Source organism: Eucyclogobius newberryi, unplaced genomic scaffold, assembly GCF_026437365.1.
Source record: "Eucyclogobius newberryi isolate DKJ021-1_F unplaced genomic scaffold, fEucNew1.0.hap1 SCAF_20, whole genome shotgun sequence".
Lineage (NCBI taxonomy): Eukaryota > Metazoa > Chordata > Actinopteri > Gobiiformes > Gobiidae > Eucyclogobius > Eucyclogobius newberryi.
In genome coordinates this window covers 6,248,009-6,265,780 of record NW_027315835.1, presented here as the reverse complement: position 1 = coordinate 6,265,780, position 17,772 = coordinate 6,248,009, and the positions used below count along the sequence as shown (strand labels likewise).

The following is a 17,772-nucleotide window of genomic DNA, read 5'->3' as shown; positions in this document are numbered from 1 at the left end:
GTTTCCGTGGAGATCGCGGCGGCCATTTTGTGATTGTAAAAGAAGCAAAATTCGACAAGTAAAATGTAAATTAAAAAAGGCGCAAGACAAAAAAATAACTTTATGTGTTCCCGCAATTTCTAAAAATTATGAAGAAAAAAATTATATTGTATTCAGTCTTAAATCCATGGGTTTTAGAATAATGTATAAGTTGAACTGATTTAAAAGAAAAATAGCGTCTTTGAGCCTGTTGAAAAGCCCAAAATGATTATGATTTATTATTATCATTATTATTATCATTTTTATTATTATTATTATTATTATTATTATTATTATTATTATTATTATTATTATTATTATAGCAATTCATAAGTGTTTTTTGGGTTCTTAAAAATAATTCTACAGTCAGAACATGGGATCTTCGTTACCATGGAGATAGTCCTCTAGTGCTTTATTTACCAATTTTCATTCACGATCCAACACCGCCATCTTGCGGAATTTTAAAGAAATAAATTATGTATTTTTGTTTGTTTTTTAGCTCTTTTAAGATAAGATAAGATAAGATATTCCTTTATTGTCCCACATGGGGAAATTTCATTGGTGCAACGCAGGTAGATACAGAGGTAGATACAGAAGAACAGAACAGATCACTTATAGGAAGTCTGAAAAACACTTTCAGTAGAAGATCTCCTATAAATAAATAAAAACTCCCATAGACAAATAAATAAATAAATACCATTGCATGTGATCCCGACAGTAATTGCACATGAATATGTGTCACGACAGCACATAGATTGCACATGAATTTCACAGTAATTGCACAGTAATTGCACATGAATTCCAACAGCAATTGCACATATGACAGAATCAGACATCAGTATTAGGTTAGGTCAGTATTGCGGGTGTTCAGTATTAACAGTTTTTGTTATAAAGTCTGACAGCAGCAGGAAGGAAAGACCTACGGAACCTTTCCTTCACACAGCGAGGGTGGATCAGTCTCTCACTGAAGCTGCTCTCCAGAGCAGACAGAGTGTCCTGCAGGGGGTGACACTCATGGTCCAGCATAGATGTGAATCTAGCCAGGACCCTCCTGTCCCCCACCTCCTGCACCGAGTCCAGAGCGCAGCCCAGGACGGAGCTGGACTTCTTGATGACTCTGTCCAGCCTCTTCCTCTCCCTCTCTGTGATGCTGCTGCTCCAGCAGGCCACACCATACAGGAGGGCTGATGCCACCACAGAGTCGTAGAAGGTCTTCAGGAGTGGCCCTGTCACTCCAAAAGACCTGAGTCTCCTCAGGAGGTAGAGCCGACTCTGGCTCTTCCTGTACAGTGCGTCTGTGTTATGAGTCCAGTCCAGTTTGTGGTTCAGATGAACACCCAGGTACTTGTATGAGTCCACTCTCTCAATGTCCCGTCCCTGGATGTTCACTGGTGAGGGGGCAGTGGGGTGGCGTCTGCCGAAATCCACCACCATCTCCTTGGTCTTCCCCGCGTTGATGAGGAGGTGGTTCCGCTGACACCAGTCCACAAAGTCCTGCGCCAGTCCTCTGTACTCCGCGTCATCGTCGTCCGTGATGAGTCCGATGATGGCAGAGTCGTCAGAGAACTTCTGCAGGACACAGCTGCCCGTGTCATGTCTGAAGTCTGCAGTGTAAAGGGTGAAGAGAAAGGGCGCGAGGACAGTGCCCTGGGGCGCCCCCACACTGCAGGTCCGAGTGTCAGACACACAGTTCCGGGCTCTCACAAACTGGGGTCGGTCTGTGAGGTAGTCCAGGATCCACTCTGCCAGGTCATACTCCACACCAGCCGTCTCCAGCTTGTCCCTCAGGAGCAGCGGCTGGATGGTGTTGAAGGCGCTGGAGAGATCGAAGAACAGGATCCTCACAGAGCTGCCAGGCTTTTCCAGGTGAGAGAGAGAGCGGTGCAGCAGGGAGATGACGGCGTCCTCCACTCCGATGCCAGACCGATATGCAAACTGCAGCGGGTCCATGGCTGAGCTCACGGTGGAGCGGAGGTGGTCCAGGACCAGCCGCTCCAGTGTCTTCATCAGGTGGGACGTGAGAGCCACTGGCCTGAAGCTGTTGAGGTCTTTGGGGCGCGGTGTCTTAGGCACAGGTACCAGACAGGAGGTCTTCCAGACCTGTGGTACCACCCTCAGCTTCAGGCTCATGTTGAAGACATGCTCCATAACTCCACACAGTTCATCTGCGCAGGACTTAAGGAGCCTGGGGCTGATGCCATCAGGTCCTGCTGCCTTCCTCACTTTAATCCTCTTCAGCTCACTCCTCACCTGTGCTGCTGTGACAGTCAGTGGTTGGCAGGGGGACCGTGTGCTGGGGGGATGGGTGAGTCCAGGCGAAGTGGGGAGCTGATGGTCCGGGGCAGATAAGCGAAGAGGAACAGATGCAGGACATTGTCCAGCTGTGGAAGAGGGAGCATGCAGCTGTGCAGGGGGAGGGGCGGGTGACCGATCAAACCTCAAGAAATGAGCATTTAAATCATTCACCCACTGTAGATCCCCCTCTGTCTGGGCAGGGGAGATTTTGAAGCCCAAGATGGTTTTCAGGCTCCTCCACACTCCCTGAATGTTCTTTTGCTGCAGCTGCTCCTCCATCCTCCTCCTGTAGCCGGCCTCAGCCTGCCTGATCTTCCTCCTCAGCTCCTTCTGCACAGTCCCCAGCTCCTCCTTGTTCCCTGACCTGAAGGCTCTCTTCTTCTCCTTCAGCAGAGCCTTCAGTTCACGGTTAATCCATGGCTTGTTGTTTGGAAAACACTGCACCGTCCGGGAGGGAACAATGTTCTCAAAACAGAAGTTGATGTAGTCCGTGATGCACTCTGTGATGGTGTTGATGTCCTCCCCATGTGGGTCATAAAGCTCAGTCCAGACAGTGGTGCTGAAGCAGTCCCTCAGAGCCTCCTCGCTCTCAGCAGACCACATCCTCACCTCACGGGACACCACAGGCTGCCTGCGCACGATGGGTTCATAGACAGGCCTCAGATGTACAAGGTTGTGGTCCGAGCTGCCCAGGGGAGGGAGGGGGGAAGAAGAATAAGCCTCCTTGGTGTTGGCAAAAAACAAGTCCAATGTTCTATTCTCTCTGGTGGGGCAGGTAACATACTGGGTGTATGTTGGTAGAACAGAAGAGGGAGAAGCGTGGTTAAAGTCACCAGAGATGAGGAAGAGAGCCTGTGGATGCTGTGTTTGCAGCCTACAAGTGCAGGAGAGCAGTGCTTCACAAGCATTTTCAGCATTGGCAGACGGGGCCACATAGACTGCGATCAAAATCACATGTGAGAACTCCCGGGGCAGATAATATGGCTTCATGCCAATAGCCAATAGTTCAATATCCTTGTTACATAGCTGCTCCCTCACTGTGCAGTGTTCGGGTTTGGACCAGCTTGTGTTCACATACACCGCCAGACCTCCACCTGTTTTCTTCCCGGATTCTCTCGTTCTGTCCGCCCGCAGCAGATGAAAATTGTCCAAACCTACAATAGAGTCTGGCATTTCTGCTGTTAACCAGGTCTCTGTGAAAATCAAGACGCTGCTGTCCCTATACATCCTCTGGGACCGCATGAGGCTCGCTATTTCCGTCATTTTATTTTGAATCTCTCGGAGCTAGCTCACGTCACAACAACACAACGAACGCAACGAAAAACCCTCAAATCCAGCCGAAAAAAGTCAAAAACAGTTGAATTAAAAAACTATTCCAGCGCGTGTCCCTATCGTACAGTTAAATAGAAAAAATATACTAACTATATTTACAAAATATAGGAGATAAAGCACAATAAGTGTGAGAAAGAAGAGAGAGCGTTTACACCGGGCTGCCAGCTGTACCAGCGCCTTATGACGTAATCGTCATTGTATAAAAGTCATTGTATAAAAGTTTCGAGCTTTCCTATTACAAAAACATGTCTTTAATTATACCAGGTAAGTGTTTTATTGACCTGATGATAAAAAAAAGTGCATTATCCTTTGTTCTCTCCCACGTATTTAGTTTATTTTTGGCAGGACATTCAAGTTCTAAATCAAATTGCGTCCTTTTACATTGACCCACGTGATCTCAGAGCAGGTGATGAGAGAAAGGAAAGAAAAGAAGTAAAAAGCAGATGAAATTAAATGTTCTTTGTGTGTTTTGACCCCCAGAATTGACTTTTTTCACAAGCTTTACTTCAATTAGAACATCTTTGCGGGACTCGAACCCGCGTTTGCTGTGTTGACGCGAACAGGCATTATGGGTCTTTGTTGTGCAATACATTTATTGTAGAAAAGTGAGTTCGAAACCCACAAATAACTGCATTTCAGCTGATTTTATCTGATCAATTATTGTCATTGTCTCTTATACAACAGCTGGATTGTGGTTTAAGTGGATTTATGGTTTTAAAGTTTATGTATTATTATGTATATTGTTCTTAGTGTAGGAAATGTGTTTGCATAAAAAACAAATCATGGAACAAAATTTATTATTATTTAATTTATTAATAACTAACTGAAAAACGTCTGTTTTTGTACATTGATTACATTATATACAACAGATCAGTATATTTAATCAGCATTTTGTTTACCTTTTTGCATAGAAAAAAGTGGCGCGTTAAATTGAACGCTTGATTTTTGCAGCTCGACGCAAATAAAGATCAAAACTGAAACTGAAAAAGAAACTAAATGTGAGGTCAGTAGCACATTTGGATGACATTTTGCCAATATTGCGTCTTTATTTTACGTTCTTACACAACACTGGTTAGATTTTGTTTGCTTTGGTGTTAAATAACGAGCAATATTTGGCGCTGGCTCAACTCGAAGCGATTTTAACCGAATAAAACGAGCTTTATTCAATAATTCAAAAGTATTACGCTAGCCCAGCGTAACGTTTGCGCGCGCGCTTTACCCCGGAAGTGTAGTTTATATCCCGGATGTGCCGCGGTTTGACTTATGTGGTAGCGTGGCCGAGTGGTCTAAGGCGCTGGATTTAGGCTCCAGTCATTTCGATGGCGTGGGTTCGAATCCCACCGCTGCCATAACTTTATTCTTCCTCCCGCCAATTTTTTTCTGTTTCAACGTTTCATCGCAGCACAAGCAATAAAAAGAGTCTTTTTATTGTTTTATTGTTATTATTGTGTGACTGCAGTTGGTTTTGTGTTGTGTGTCTCCTCGTATCAAGGTTTGTCAACTAAAAGAATGTAAGTTCTGGAAAAGAGGAAAAAGTGAAGTGGAATAGAACATTATGTACGAAGGTTATTTTGTGTTTTTATTACAATTATTATTTTTGACATTGAATTTCATTTTTTTTGACATTGTATTTTTTTTTACATCGAATAAAAAAAATGTAATTGTATTTATATACAATGAATATTTTTTACTGGATTTGATGTAAAAAATGAATAAATTCGATGTAAAAAAAAAAAAATCTATGTAAAAAAAAAATCGGAAGAAAAACACAAAATAACCTTCATAATGATGGATCCTTAGAATATCACAAAATATGACAAATCTAGGTGGTTTTGGCAAAAAAAAAAGGTTTAAAGACATTTACAATTTAACAAATTTATTTATTTAAACATTATTTCTTTATTTAATAGGCGATTATTGGAACAATGAAGGCAAAATCCAGAATTTTAGGTTTCACTGGTGACTCTAAATTGGCCCTAGTGAATGAATGTGAGCGTGAACTGTCTGTAATGTCCATGTCTCTGTGTTTGCCCTGCGACAAGTTGGCCACTGTCCAGGGTGTACCCCGCCTAAGGCCCGAAGTCACTGGGATAGGCTCCAGTCACCCGCGACCCCAAAAGGGAACAAGCGGTAGAAAATGGATGGATGGATGGATCAACACAGTATTTCTTTCATTTTAGCTACAGATATATTACATATTTTACCATAAATTATCTGTTTTTATAAAGTAAAATTACAATTTTGCCCAGTATGTTCTAAAATATGACATTATTATGGCCTACGCTCTGTTCTATATGAACTGCACCACTACATATTATATCTTTTTCCTTTAAAGCCAGTAAATAAGAGTTACTATTGCTATTACTTTTATTAAGAGGTAAAGAGCTTTTCCATAAGATATTTTTTTATTTGTTATCTCTATTTAGTTCTGTACCTACTCCGTGTTGCAACCTTGGAATTTCCCCATTGTGGGACAAATATCTTATCTCGAAATGTAAAAAATATTTAGACATTTTGCCCAGAATTTTTAATATATGACTTTATTATGGCCTACGCTCTGTTCTCCATGAACTGTACCGCTACATATTATATATTTTTCTATTTCAGCCTTAAAATGTGAATAAATTGACAAAAGTTGCCCAGTATGTTCTAAAATATGACTTTATTCTGTCCTACGCTCTGTTCTCCTCCATGAGCTGCGCCGCCACACATTGCATCTTCTTTATGGCCCACTGCGTGTCCTCGGCGGAGACGTCCAGGTGCCACACGGCCCTCACCGAGTTCTCAAAGTGCGGGTACATCAGCACCTGGACGTCCTGCCCCGGCCCCGACGGCTCCCCCTGCTGGACGCGGGACATGCGCGCGCAGAACTCGGCCGGACTGACGCCGGGACCGAGCCTGAACCGCAAGATGTTGGTCTCCACCGCGGACATGTCGACAGAGAAGAGGCCGGGGGGGCAGTCGAGCAAGGCTGGAGGAAAGAAGGAGGAGGAAAGAAGGATGAATTTCAATTTAAATATTGCTCTTGTGAAGCCTGTGGTCGATGGTCCCGTTTTTAACATTAAAGGGTTTCTAGTTTTTCAGTTTCATCTGGAAAGGACCATTTTTTTGCCGAGATATGAACCAAAACGTCTGCATTTTCACAGTTTACGCAGCATATTCTACCTACAGGCCGCACGCTTTGGAGAAAACTTATCCCTTATAGTGTCCACTATAATTAAAGGATAAAAAAAATACTTCAAAAGGATGAATTTCAATTTAAGGTTTGACAGAAAAGCGGTGAAGAAAAGGAAGTCAGATTACAATCTTCCAAAACAGGTTTAACAGGTTAAAAAAAGAGGGCGCAGCTTAGTTAGTGTCAACTCTAGCTTCTCGGCGCAAGCTCTTTAGATTGAAAATGACTTCTGGATGAAACGTCTCGATTCTTAAAACACTACCCAGACCTTTTGAAACGTTATTCACGACACTAGAAGCAGACGACGCTTCCGCACGCTCCCGCACGCTTCTTCGCACGCTTCTTCCGCACGTTTCTTACGCACGCTCACGCACGCTCATGCACGCTTCCACACGCACGCTCACGCACGCACGCTCACGCACGCTGCTTCTGCACGCTTCCGCACACTCACGCACGCTTCTTCCGCACACTCACGCACGCTTCTTCCGCACACTCACGCACGCTTCTTCCGCACGCTCATGCACGCTTCTTCCGCACACTCACGCACGCTTCTTCCGCACGCTCATGCATGCTTCTTCCGCACGCTTCTTCTGCACGCTCACGCACGCTTCTTACGCACGCTTTCTTCCGCACGCTTCTTACGCACGCTCACGCACGCTTTCCGATGTTGTCGATCGGACGAGTACGAAGCACGGACCTCGGGCGAAGGTCCTGGCGTTGCGGTGGTCCTCCTCGAGCCGGTCCACCATCTTCAGCAGAGACACTTTTCCCGCCGCGGCCAGAATCCCGGCCTGCCTCATGCCTCCTCCCAGGGCCTTCCGACATCGCACGGCTCTGGAGATGAACTCGCTCGGGCCGGCCAAGATGGAGCCGACCGGCGACCCCAGACCCTGCGAAGGAGGACACGGCGGACCCTTTAATGTACACATAATGTTCAGAACCCCAGAATGAAGAAGACTGGAAGCTAATGTGAAGGTAATGTGAGTCAGATACCATGTTCTAGCCACTAAGTTGTGTTTAAGTAATAATTAGAAGTAAAGTATTGCCTGCCGTATTTTCCGGAGTATAAGTCGCACCAGCCAAAAAATGCATAATAGAGAAGAAAAAAACATATTTAAGTCGCATTTTTTGGGGGAAATATATTTGATAAAATCTAGGACCAAGAACAGATATTTCATCTGTAAATGCAGTTTAAAATAATAACAGATGAGAGAACATGGTGAATAGGTGTACGTATGCTAACGCTAACACCTTCAGCTACATGAGGCACAGACAGAACTGTGGTAAGTGTCTGGTATGTTAACGTAACATATGAACAGTTCTTCAGATAACTATAGCATAAAGAACATGCTAACAAGTTTAGCAAAGCATCAGTTTTACCCCAAATCTCTAAATCCACTGAATTCTTCTTCCTCTGTGTCACTTCTAAACAACTCCACAAACTCCAGAGGAAGAGGAAGTGCAGATTCTTCTTCTGCGTCGCTTAGAGCCTAGAGCGCCCTCTTGTGGTTGCCAGTGTGAAAATAACGAATAATGTCACATATAAGTCGCTCTGGAGTACAAGTCGCGCCCGGGGCAAAACTATGAAAAAAGGTGCGACTTATAGTCCAGAAAATATGGTATGTCATATGTTTGGAGAAAAAATAAATAGATAAACAATTGAGGGTCCATATTTTTGTATTTGTCCAGTAAAACCTAAAATGTTCATGTTTTTGAGCTTTGTTTTATAAAAGACTCAAGTTAGTGAGAGCTTCCTATATCACCGACAGTTCTTTATTTGATTTCATATTCAGTCATTCCAAAATGTCTTTCCGTTTGCTTTTCATGGACATAAACAGGAGCTTCAGTCAGTGGACCCCGCACTTTTACCGGCTGACGATTGGCCGTTGACCCCTCAGGATCACGGACTCTTTTCGCTCTACCTTGGACAGACACATGCTGGCCGTGTGCGTGTGTTGGAGGAGGGTTTTCGGGGACACGCCCAGAGCCACGGCGGAGTTCATCAGACGAGCGCCGTCCGTGTGAACCGCCAGGGCGTACTTGTCCGCCAGACTGCGCACCTGAAGAACAAAACAAAGGGATACTCGCCGAGGATACAGACAAAAGACTTACGAACACCCTTGCAGTGAGTGGTGTTCACGTTTGCTTTTTAAATGGGCGGAAAAGTCAATGAAAAACACATTTTTTATGAAGCCCGTGGTCGATGTAGGTGTTCATGGTCCCGTTTTTAACATTAAAGGGTTTCTAGTTTTTTAGTTTCATCTGGAAAGGCCCATTTTTTGCAGGGATATTAACCAAAACGTCTGCATTTTCACGGTTTACATGGCATATTCTACCTACAGGTCGCTGCTCTGGAGAAAATTTGAATATTCCTTGTATCGTCCGCTATAATTAAAGGATTAAAAAATACTTCAAAATAGAGAACATTTGAATAGAGACAGAATCGTCTAGCGTAATCTCCCAGTGGTTTAAAGTGATATTTTGGGACTTTTGTGGTTCATTTTATCCAATTGACTTTTGAAAAACGTTTTTTTTTAGTAAGAAAAATATATAAATATAAGGCAGAGCAAAGTAATATGTCTGTTTGCCGTAACCCAACCGAGCCGTCAAAATTATAGCCGCCTGAAAAAAAAATATCAGCATTTTGTCAAAATTATGCCAAATTCTTTTATTTTTCTTATATTTCGCCGACTCACCGACCGATTTTTCAAAAAAGCGCCGTGTTGAATAATTTTGTGTCACTGGAACTCGCTAAAAATATTACGAAGCCGAAAAAGAAATGAAAATGAAACACGAGCGGGGAACGTTCAACCCATAGTCTGTTGAAGCCTGACCCCTGGCGGTCACTGCGTGTCACTGGCAGAATAGAAAAAATGAGATTTGACAGTGGCTGAAATATGCAGAATTTGTCATATATGATGACAATATATCAATGATTCTACGACATGAAAGTGGCCAAAAAATAAAATAATTTGTCCTGTACAAAAATAGTTTATTGGGTGGACTTATTCATTTTTTTGTTTTGTACATTTACGGTAGCATCTCTTTTGATAAATGATAATATTAACTTAATTTCATAGGCAAATTATCATTAAATTCTATATACAAATTTTGATTTTTTATGTTTTAAAGTAAAAAAAATTAAAGATAATTTGATTTCCTACCTACCCACTTGAAAAGTTTTGGTAGGGTTACACCAAACATACAATTAATTTTGGATATTTTTTTGCCTTAAAAGGTTAAAAAAAAAAAGAATTTACCTACCTACTTGAAAAATGGTGGGTCGGGTTACAGCAAACAGACAATTTATTTGGGGCAGCCGAAGTAAAAATAAAGAAAAAACGCTTCATTGTGAAACTATCTTCTGGACGTTGTTATGGAGATAATGCAAAAACAACAACAACAGATATATATATTTATCCGTAGCGCCCACACGTAGACCGCCGAATACTTCCGTCGGTTCAAAGTACTACCTCGTGCAGGAAGCTCAGGGGAAGAACGCGTCCGCCCTGGATGTTGTGCGTGTTCTCGACACAGATGAGCCTGGAGCGCGGATAGTGCGGATCGGGAAAACCGTGTCGGATTTTGGACTCGAGCTGGTCCAGGTCGAAGGTGCCGTCGGGGAGATTGGTCACTGTGGTGGAGTGGACGCCCGCCAACTGGACATTGTGACAAAACAAGATCATCAAGAACCACGGCAAACAAAGTATTTTCCATGTATGTAATGAAAAAAGGAGATGGTTTTACTGGATTGATAAGGTTGGAAATAAAAGTATGTCACCACATTTTTAAGGCAATTAAATATGTTTTATTTTGGGTAAAGTAATATTACGTTTTTATTTAGACATAGTTCTGTGTCATTATTAAGTACTTTCCCTGATTTTTAGTAAGAGATGGTCATTGTAAAAGTAAAGTACATTCCTCCGTACTTTGACAGTTGACCCTCCGAGGCCTCCGTACATTGACAGTTGACCCTCTGCAGCCTCCGTACTTTGACAGTTGACCATCTGCGGCCTCTGTACTTTGACAGTTGACCCTCCGAGGCCTCCGTACATTGACAGTTGGCCCTCTGAGGCCTCTGTACTTTGACAGTTGACCCTCCGAGGCCTCCGTACATTGACAGTTGACCCTCTGAGGCCTCCGTACATAGACAGTTGACCCTCCGAGGGCTCCGTACTTTGACAGTTGACCCTCCGAGGCCTCCGTACATTGACAGTTGACCCTCCGAGGCCTCCGTACATTGACAGTTGGCCCTCTGAGGTCTCCGTACATTAACAGTTGACCCTCTGCGGCCTCCGTACTTTGACCCTCTGAGGCCTCCGTACATTGACAGTTGACCCTCTGTGGCCTCCGAACTTTGACAGTTGACCCTCCGAGGCCTCCGTACATTGACAGTTGACCCTCCGAGGCCTCCGAACTTTGACAGTTGACCCTCCGAGGCCTCCGTACATTGACAGTTGACCCTCCGAGGCCTCCGAACTTTGACAGTTGACCCTCTGAGGCCTCCGTACATAGACAGTTGACCCTCTGAGGCCTCCGTACATAGACAGTTGACCCTCCGAGGCCTCCGAACTTTGACAGTTGACCCTCCGAGGCCTCCGTACATTGATAGTTGACCCTCTGAGGCCTCCGTACATTGACAGTTGACCCTCTGCGGCCTCCGTACTTTGACCCTCTGAGGCCTCCGTACATTGACAGTTGACCCTCTGTGGCCTCCGAACTTTGACAGTTGACCCTCCGAGGCCTCCGTACATTGACAGTTGACCCTCCGAGGCCTCCGTACATTGACAGTTGACCCTCCGAGGCCTCCGAACTTTGACAGTTGACCCTCTGAGGCCTCCGTACATAGACAGTTGACCCTCCGAGGCCTCCGTACTTTGACAGTTGACCCTCCGAGGCCTCCGTACATTGACAGTTGACCCTCCGAGGCCTCTGAACTTTGACAGTTGACCCTCCGAGGCCTCCGTACATTGACAGTTGACCCTCCGAGGCCTCCGTACATTGACAGTTGACCCTCCGAGGCCTCCGTACATTGACAGTTGACCCTCCGAGGCCTCTGAACTTTGACAGTTGACCCTCCGAGGCCTCCGTACATTGACAGTTGACCCTCTGAGGCCTCCGTACATTGACAGTTGACCCTCTGAGGCCTCCGTACATTGACAGTTGACCCTCTGCGGCCTCCGTACTTTGACCCTCTGAGGCCTCCGTACATTGACAGTTGACCCTCTGCGGCCTCCGTACTTTGACCCTCTGAGGCCTCCGTACATTGACAGTTGACCCTCTGTGGCCTCCGAACTTTGACAGTTGACCCTCTGAGGCCTCCGTACATTGACAGTTGACCCTCTGAGGCCTCCGTACATTGACAGATGATCCTCTGAGGCCTCCGTACATTGACAGATGATCCTCTGAGGCCTCCGTACTTTGACTTTTCCCTTACCTGTGCACTTCCTCCTTGCTCGTAAATATGCAGATGCGACTTATCTCCCACGATCATCTCGTCCCCTCGCTCTCTGCAGTGCACCATCACTGTACGAGAAAGTGCAGTTTATGAGGCTGAAGATTACGTGTGATAAAGTCCTCGTGCGTAACCTTTTATCCCGTGTAATAAAGTCAGTCTTTGTCTTATGGAGCATCTTGTAAAATGAGCAATTACTAGAGTCAAACATTGACAGTTGCGTCGTAAACATAAAAGTATTGACTGGGATTTGTTGGTGTTTTTGTGATGGTAAACCTGACTTGATAGTATGAAAGTCATAAAACAAGCTCATACATTTGTGTGCTTAACGTGACCCGTCTATAGTTCATCATGTCAGGTTGTCATATGTCAATAAGGCGTTTCACTGTGTTAGACAGAACCAGGTTTAAAGGGTTTCACTTTGTTGACTTTTCAGGTACAAGAAAATATGATAACTAGATTAAAATGTACGTAATAATTTTATCGCTGTATTTGACTAAAGACACGCCCTGCCGATGGATTAGTCGACTAAAGACATTCTCATCCTCCTTTGTCCAGCAGTGTTCCGTTGTAGAAAAAGATTCAGTTGTATCATCTGGACTCAGTTTTTGAAAAAAACAATAGGTTTCGACTCTCATCCAAGAGTCATTCTCAATCTGCGAATTTAGACCGGGAACTCAGATATTTATCCTACTCTGGGTAGGCCCTGCCCACCGGGTATCCACAGGCTGAGAGAGCATTTGGGACATGTTTTTCCTCTTTCCTCTTGCCCTCTGAGCTGGTGCTCACCAGAATGAAGAGAACCAAAAAGCAGGACAAAAGGGACAAATGGGAAACAGAACAGAGAATTTTTAGACAACACGAAATCCCTGTTTATTTTAATCCAGGAAACACTTTAAGACAAAAATTGGTTCACTCTAAGGACAAGATGCCGACCCAAAAACAGAGCAATGTAGTTTATTCTGTCCAATGCAGTGAAGAAAATTGTAAAGAGCGTTACATAAGGGAGACTAAACAGCCACTGTGAGGAGAAGATTCTGAGCAGGAGAAAAGATGGTTTGAAAGAGAAGTTAAAGAGGCAAACTATGATAAAAAAGAAAAAACATCATTAAATAGGAACGGGGGATTAAGATCCAATCTTCCTGTTGTTTATAATGGAATTTTTAATCCCTGGTGAGGTCGACGCCCAGAGCATTCAGAGGCTAATCAGAGAGAGAGAGGAGAGAGTGTGAGCCAGGGACAATAGGAGGCTGATAGCCCATTAAAGGACTGATAGTAAACAAGAGGCTAGCTTAATAGAAAACAAAGAGGTGTAAGTTTCTGTTGAAACCAACAACTTTTTTCATCAGGAGGTCCCGCCCGGTGGGCAGGGCTTACCACAGAATTGGATAAATATTCTCAGTTCCCAGTCTAAATTTGCAGATTAAGAATGACTCTTGGATGAGAGTCGAAACTTGTAGTTTTTCCAGATGAAACAACTGAATCTCGTATTCCACTACAAATGAGAACGATGATGTTGTAAATGTGGCAGATCTGCATGAGAACGTGATGATTGTCCTTAATTACCTGCGATCAAGTTGCCCATGGTTCCCGTGGGCACGAACAGAGCCGACTCCATCCCGAACATTTCAGCTGCAAGTTTCTGTAACTCTGTGGAAACGGTAACAAAACAGGAAGAACTTGTTGATACTTTGATCATTTACAACATTCATCAAGAACGTGCAGTGATCTCATGGTGCTGCCAGTGTTCTCGCTGCGGGGTTGGTGCATGGCAGTGGTCAGCCGCGGCATGGCGGCGCGGCTGACCACCGCCATGCCCAAAAGATGCCGCCAGGTATTAAGATAATCGTGCCATCGAAAACAACACCCACATTTCTGAAGACGGAACTCAGCGGCTCCAGACAAGTTTTAGCATTTACCAAATACCACAATTTCTGTCTTTGAATCATTTAACTTCAAAAAGTTGAGAGCCGTCCTAAGCTCTCTTACATCCTTAAGACAGCTTGACGGGGGTTTGGCCCCATCTGTGCTGGTGTTAAGGACAAACCTGCACTTCATCTGTAAAACGATGAAAAGAAATGTTGTGTCTTTTAAAAATTGACCCAGCTGCAGTATTTACAGAGAAAACAGTAAAGGGCCTAAAATGGAACCCTGTGGAACTCCACAACTCAGTTGGGCCATATCTGAACTATGAGGGCCTAATTGACAGAGAAGGGTCAATCCTCCAGATATGACCCGAACCATTTTAGGGCTTCATTTGATGGAAACATAATTCTCCAGACGAGAAATCAAAATGTGATGATCAATGGTGAGAAGCCAGTTAGGGTCGTGGGTTAGGGTCGTGTTAGGGTGGTGGGTTAGGGTCGTGTTAGGGTCGTGGGTTAGGTTCGTGTTAGGGTGGTGTTAGGGTGGTGTTAGGGTCGTGGGTTAGGGTGGTGTTAGGGTCGTGGGTTAGGGTCGTGTTAGGGTCGTGGGTTAGGGTCGTGTTAGGGTCGTGTTAGGGTGGTGGGTTAGGGTGGTGGGTTAGGGTTGTGGGTTAGGGTGGTGGGTTAGGGTGGTGGGTTAGGGTGGTGGGTTAGGGTCTTGTGTTAGGGTGGTGGGTTAGGGTGGTGGGTTAGGGTAGTGGGTTAGGGTGGTGGGTTAGGGTCTTGTGTTAGGGTGGTGGGTTAGGGTGGTGGGTTAGGGTCGTGTTAGGGTGGTGGGTTAGGGTGGTGGGTTAGGGTGGTGGGTTAGGGTGGTGTGTTAGGGTGGTGGGTTAGGGTCGTGGGTTAGGGTGGTGGGTTAGGGTGGTGGGTTAGGGTCGTGTGTTAGGGTTGTGTTAGGGTGGTGGGTTAGGGTGGTGGGTTAGGGTCGTGTTAGGGTGGTGGGTTAGGGTGGTGGGTTAGGGTCTTGTGTTAGGGTGGTGGGTTAGGGTCGTGTGTTAGGGTGGTGTGTTAGGGTGGTGTGTTAGGGTGGTGTGTTAGGGTGGTGTGTTAGGGTGGTGTGTTAGGGTGGTGGGGCTGTTTGAAAAGCGCCCTGAGCCTCAGAGAAAAGCAATGGGAAACTTTAGCCAATCAAATAACAATAAAAAGTGACTTTCTCACTCTGGAAAAAGCCACAGGAAAAGTGTCTGAAATGGGGGGTTTCTCCAGCGCTCATTTCAACGTAGTGTTTACATCACGGAGCTACACAGTTTACCCTGAAGACACAGACATGTGACACAGACATGTGACACAGACATGTGACACAGACATGTGACACAGACATGTGACACAGACATGTGACACAGACATGTGACACAGACATGTGCGAACAAGCTGTTTGCTGTGAATATGAAACTATCATGATGAAGTGAGACGCTCCGTTACCATGACAACAAACACACTAAAGAGGAGTGTTTTATTTAGTTTATGACTTGCATTAGACTAACGCTAAGCATTAAGTATCAGTTAACTACTATTCATAAAAATATGCTTTTGTTATTATAAAACCCATGAAAGAATGTTATAAATGACACGTCTTTAACTTTCTATAAAGAAATAATGTTTATGATGATGAAATATAAAAATGTGAATGTTACACATGTAGTTCAGAGAAACTAATGTCACTGAAGCTGTTTTATCAAACACCAACATATATATCCTATACTATACTTATAGTCTATAAGTGACAGTTATAGTTATATACTATACTTATACTCTATAAGTGACAGTTATAGTTATATACTATACTTATACTCTATAAGTGACAGTTATAGTTATATACTATACTTATACTCTATAAGTGACAGTTATAGTTATATACTATACTTGTACTCTATAAGTGACAGTTATAGTTATATACTATACTTATGATACTTATGATAAATGTATTTTCAGCCTCTAAGTCATTGTATTAACATGACCAAAAGTGGAAATAAAGAGTGTTTACTGCATTAATTCAGTTGTAAATGTGTATTTAAAATATGTATTTATACAGTCAATGTTAAATATAAAATTTTGGACATTTAAAAAAACACTGTCATGTCAAACAGTATTTTGCATCATCAGCCGCCGCTGTCACAAGTCAAGTTCATGAATCAAAGAGCTTGTTTATCCAACGCACTTTATTGATTTATTCGTGTTTGTGTTACGTGTTTGTTACGTGTCTCTGCGGTGACACTTTGTTACTTTGAGTTACTTTGATTTGCCACGGCTCGAACCCGACGCGCCCCGCGACGCGACCCCCGGTGCGCTCCTCACCCTCCTCCTCCTCCTCCTCCACCCCCTCCTCCTCCTCACCCTCCTCCTCCTCATCCTCCTCACCCTCCTCCTCCTCACCCTCCTCCTCCTCCTCCTTCTCACCCTCCTTCTCACCCTCCTCCTCCTCCTCCTCCTCCTCACCCTCCTTCTCACCCTCCTCCTTCTCACCCTCCTTCTCACCCTCCTTCTCACCCTCCTCCTTCTCACCCTCCTTCTCACCCTCCTTCTCACCCTCCTTCTCACCCTCCTTCTCACCCACCTCCTCCTCCTGACCATCCTCCTCCTCCTCCACCTCCTCCTCACCCTCCTCCTCCTCCTCACCCTCCTCCTCCTGCTCACCCTCCTCCTCACTCCTCACCTCCTCCTCCTCACCTCCTCCTCCTCCTGACCATCCTCCTCCTCCTCCTCCACCTCCTCCTCCTGCTCACCCTCCTCCTCCTCACTCCTCACCTCCTCCTCCTCCTCCTCACCCTCCTCCTCCTCCTCCTCACCTCCTCCTCCTCCTGACCATCCACCTCCTCCTCCTCACCCTCCTCCTCCTGCTCACCCTCCTCCTCCTCACTCCTCACCTCCTCCTCCTCCTCCTCCTCACCTCCTCCTCCTCCTGACCATCCTCCTCCTCCTCCTCCTCCTCCTCCTCCTCCTCACCCTCCTCCTCCTCCTCACCTCCTCCTCCTCCTGACCATCCTCCTCCTCCTCCTCCTCCTCCTCCTCCTCCTCACCCTCCTCCTCCTCACCCTCCTCCTCCTCCTCCTCCTCCGGGCGCTCGTACCGTTCACCGCGGGGTCTTCTCCCATCACGTCGTCGCCCACCTGGGCCTCGCTCATGGCTCGGCGCATCTCCGGCCCGGGCCTCGTCACCGTGTCGCTGCGGAGGTCCACCACCCGGGCTGCGGCGCTCCTCTCGGGCTTGGCGGAGTCGTAGTAGCCCCGGGTGGTGGTGGTGGTCGCGGGGCCCCGGTGAGTCCCGGCGGCGGCCATGCGGAGCCCCCGGGCCGGGTCCGCGCGCTGGACGCACGTGCGCACGAGTGTTCTGAGGGACATAACGCGCGTCATGAGGGTTCTCCTGATTTTTAGAGCTCGGACCCGGACTTTGAAACGAGGGAACACGAGGAGAGCCACGTGACATAAACATGCAGTAACTACACGGAAACGCAAGGCGGCGCCACTGGACAATAAACCGAGAGGATACAATGTTATTTAGATCAAACGCGGCTTGGATTTACTTTCTTTTCGTTTTTTCTTATTTAAAAAACAAAAAATAAAACATCAAAACCT

The 17,772-nt window shown here is 45.4% G+C and overlaps 1 protein-coding gene and 1 non-coding gene across 2 annotated transcripts; one reads left to right on the top strand and one right to left on the bottom strand.

The window, feature by feature from the left end:
- The first annotated feature begins 4,912 nt into the window (after window positions 1–4,912).
- On the top strand, window positions 4,913–4,994 carry trnal-uag (transfer RNA leucine (anticodon UAG)). The gene has a single exon. It is a non-coding gene; the product is annotated as a tRNA-Leu (tRNA).
- Window positions 4,995–6,288: 1,294 nt separating this feature from the next.
- On the bottom strand, window positions 6,289–17,505 carry tha1 (threonine aldolase 1). Its single transcript, XM_072456483.1, has 7 exons — window positions 17,268–17,505; window positions 13,842–13,925; window positions 12,258–12,346; window positions 10,294–10,479; window positions 8,743–8,880; window positions 7,518–7,710; window positions 6,289–6,616 (listed from the first exon to the last, which is right to left on the bottom strand). The coding sequence occupies exons 1-7, from the start codon at window positions 17,473–17,475 to the stop codon at window positions 6,318–6,320; spliced, it is 1,197 nt and encodes a 398-aa protein (XP_072312584.1). The 5' UTR covers window positions 17,476–17,505; the 3' UTR covers window positions 6,289–6,317.
- Window positions 17,506–17,772: the final 267 nt, after the last annotated feature.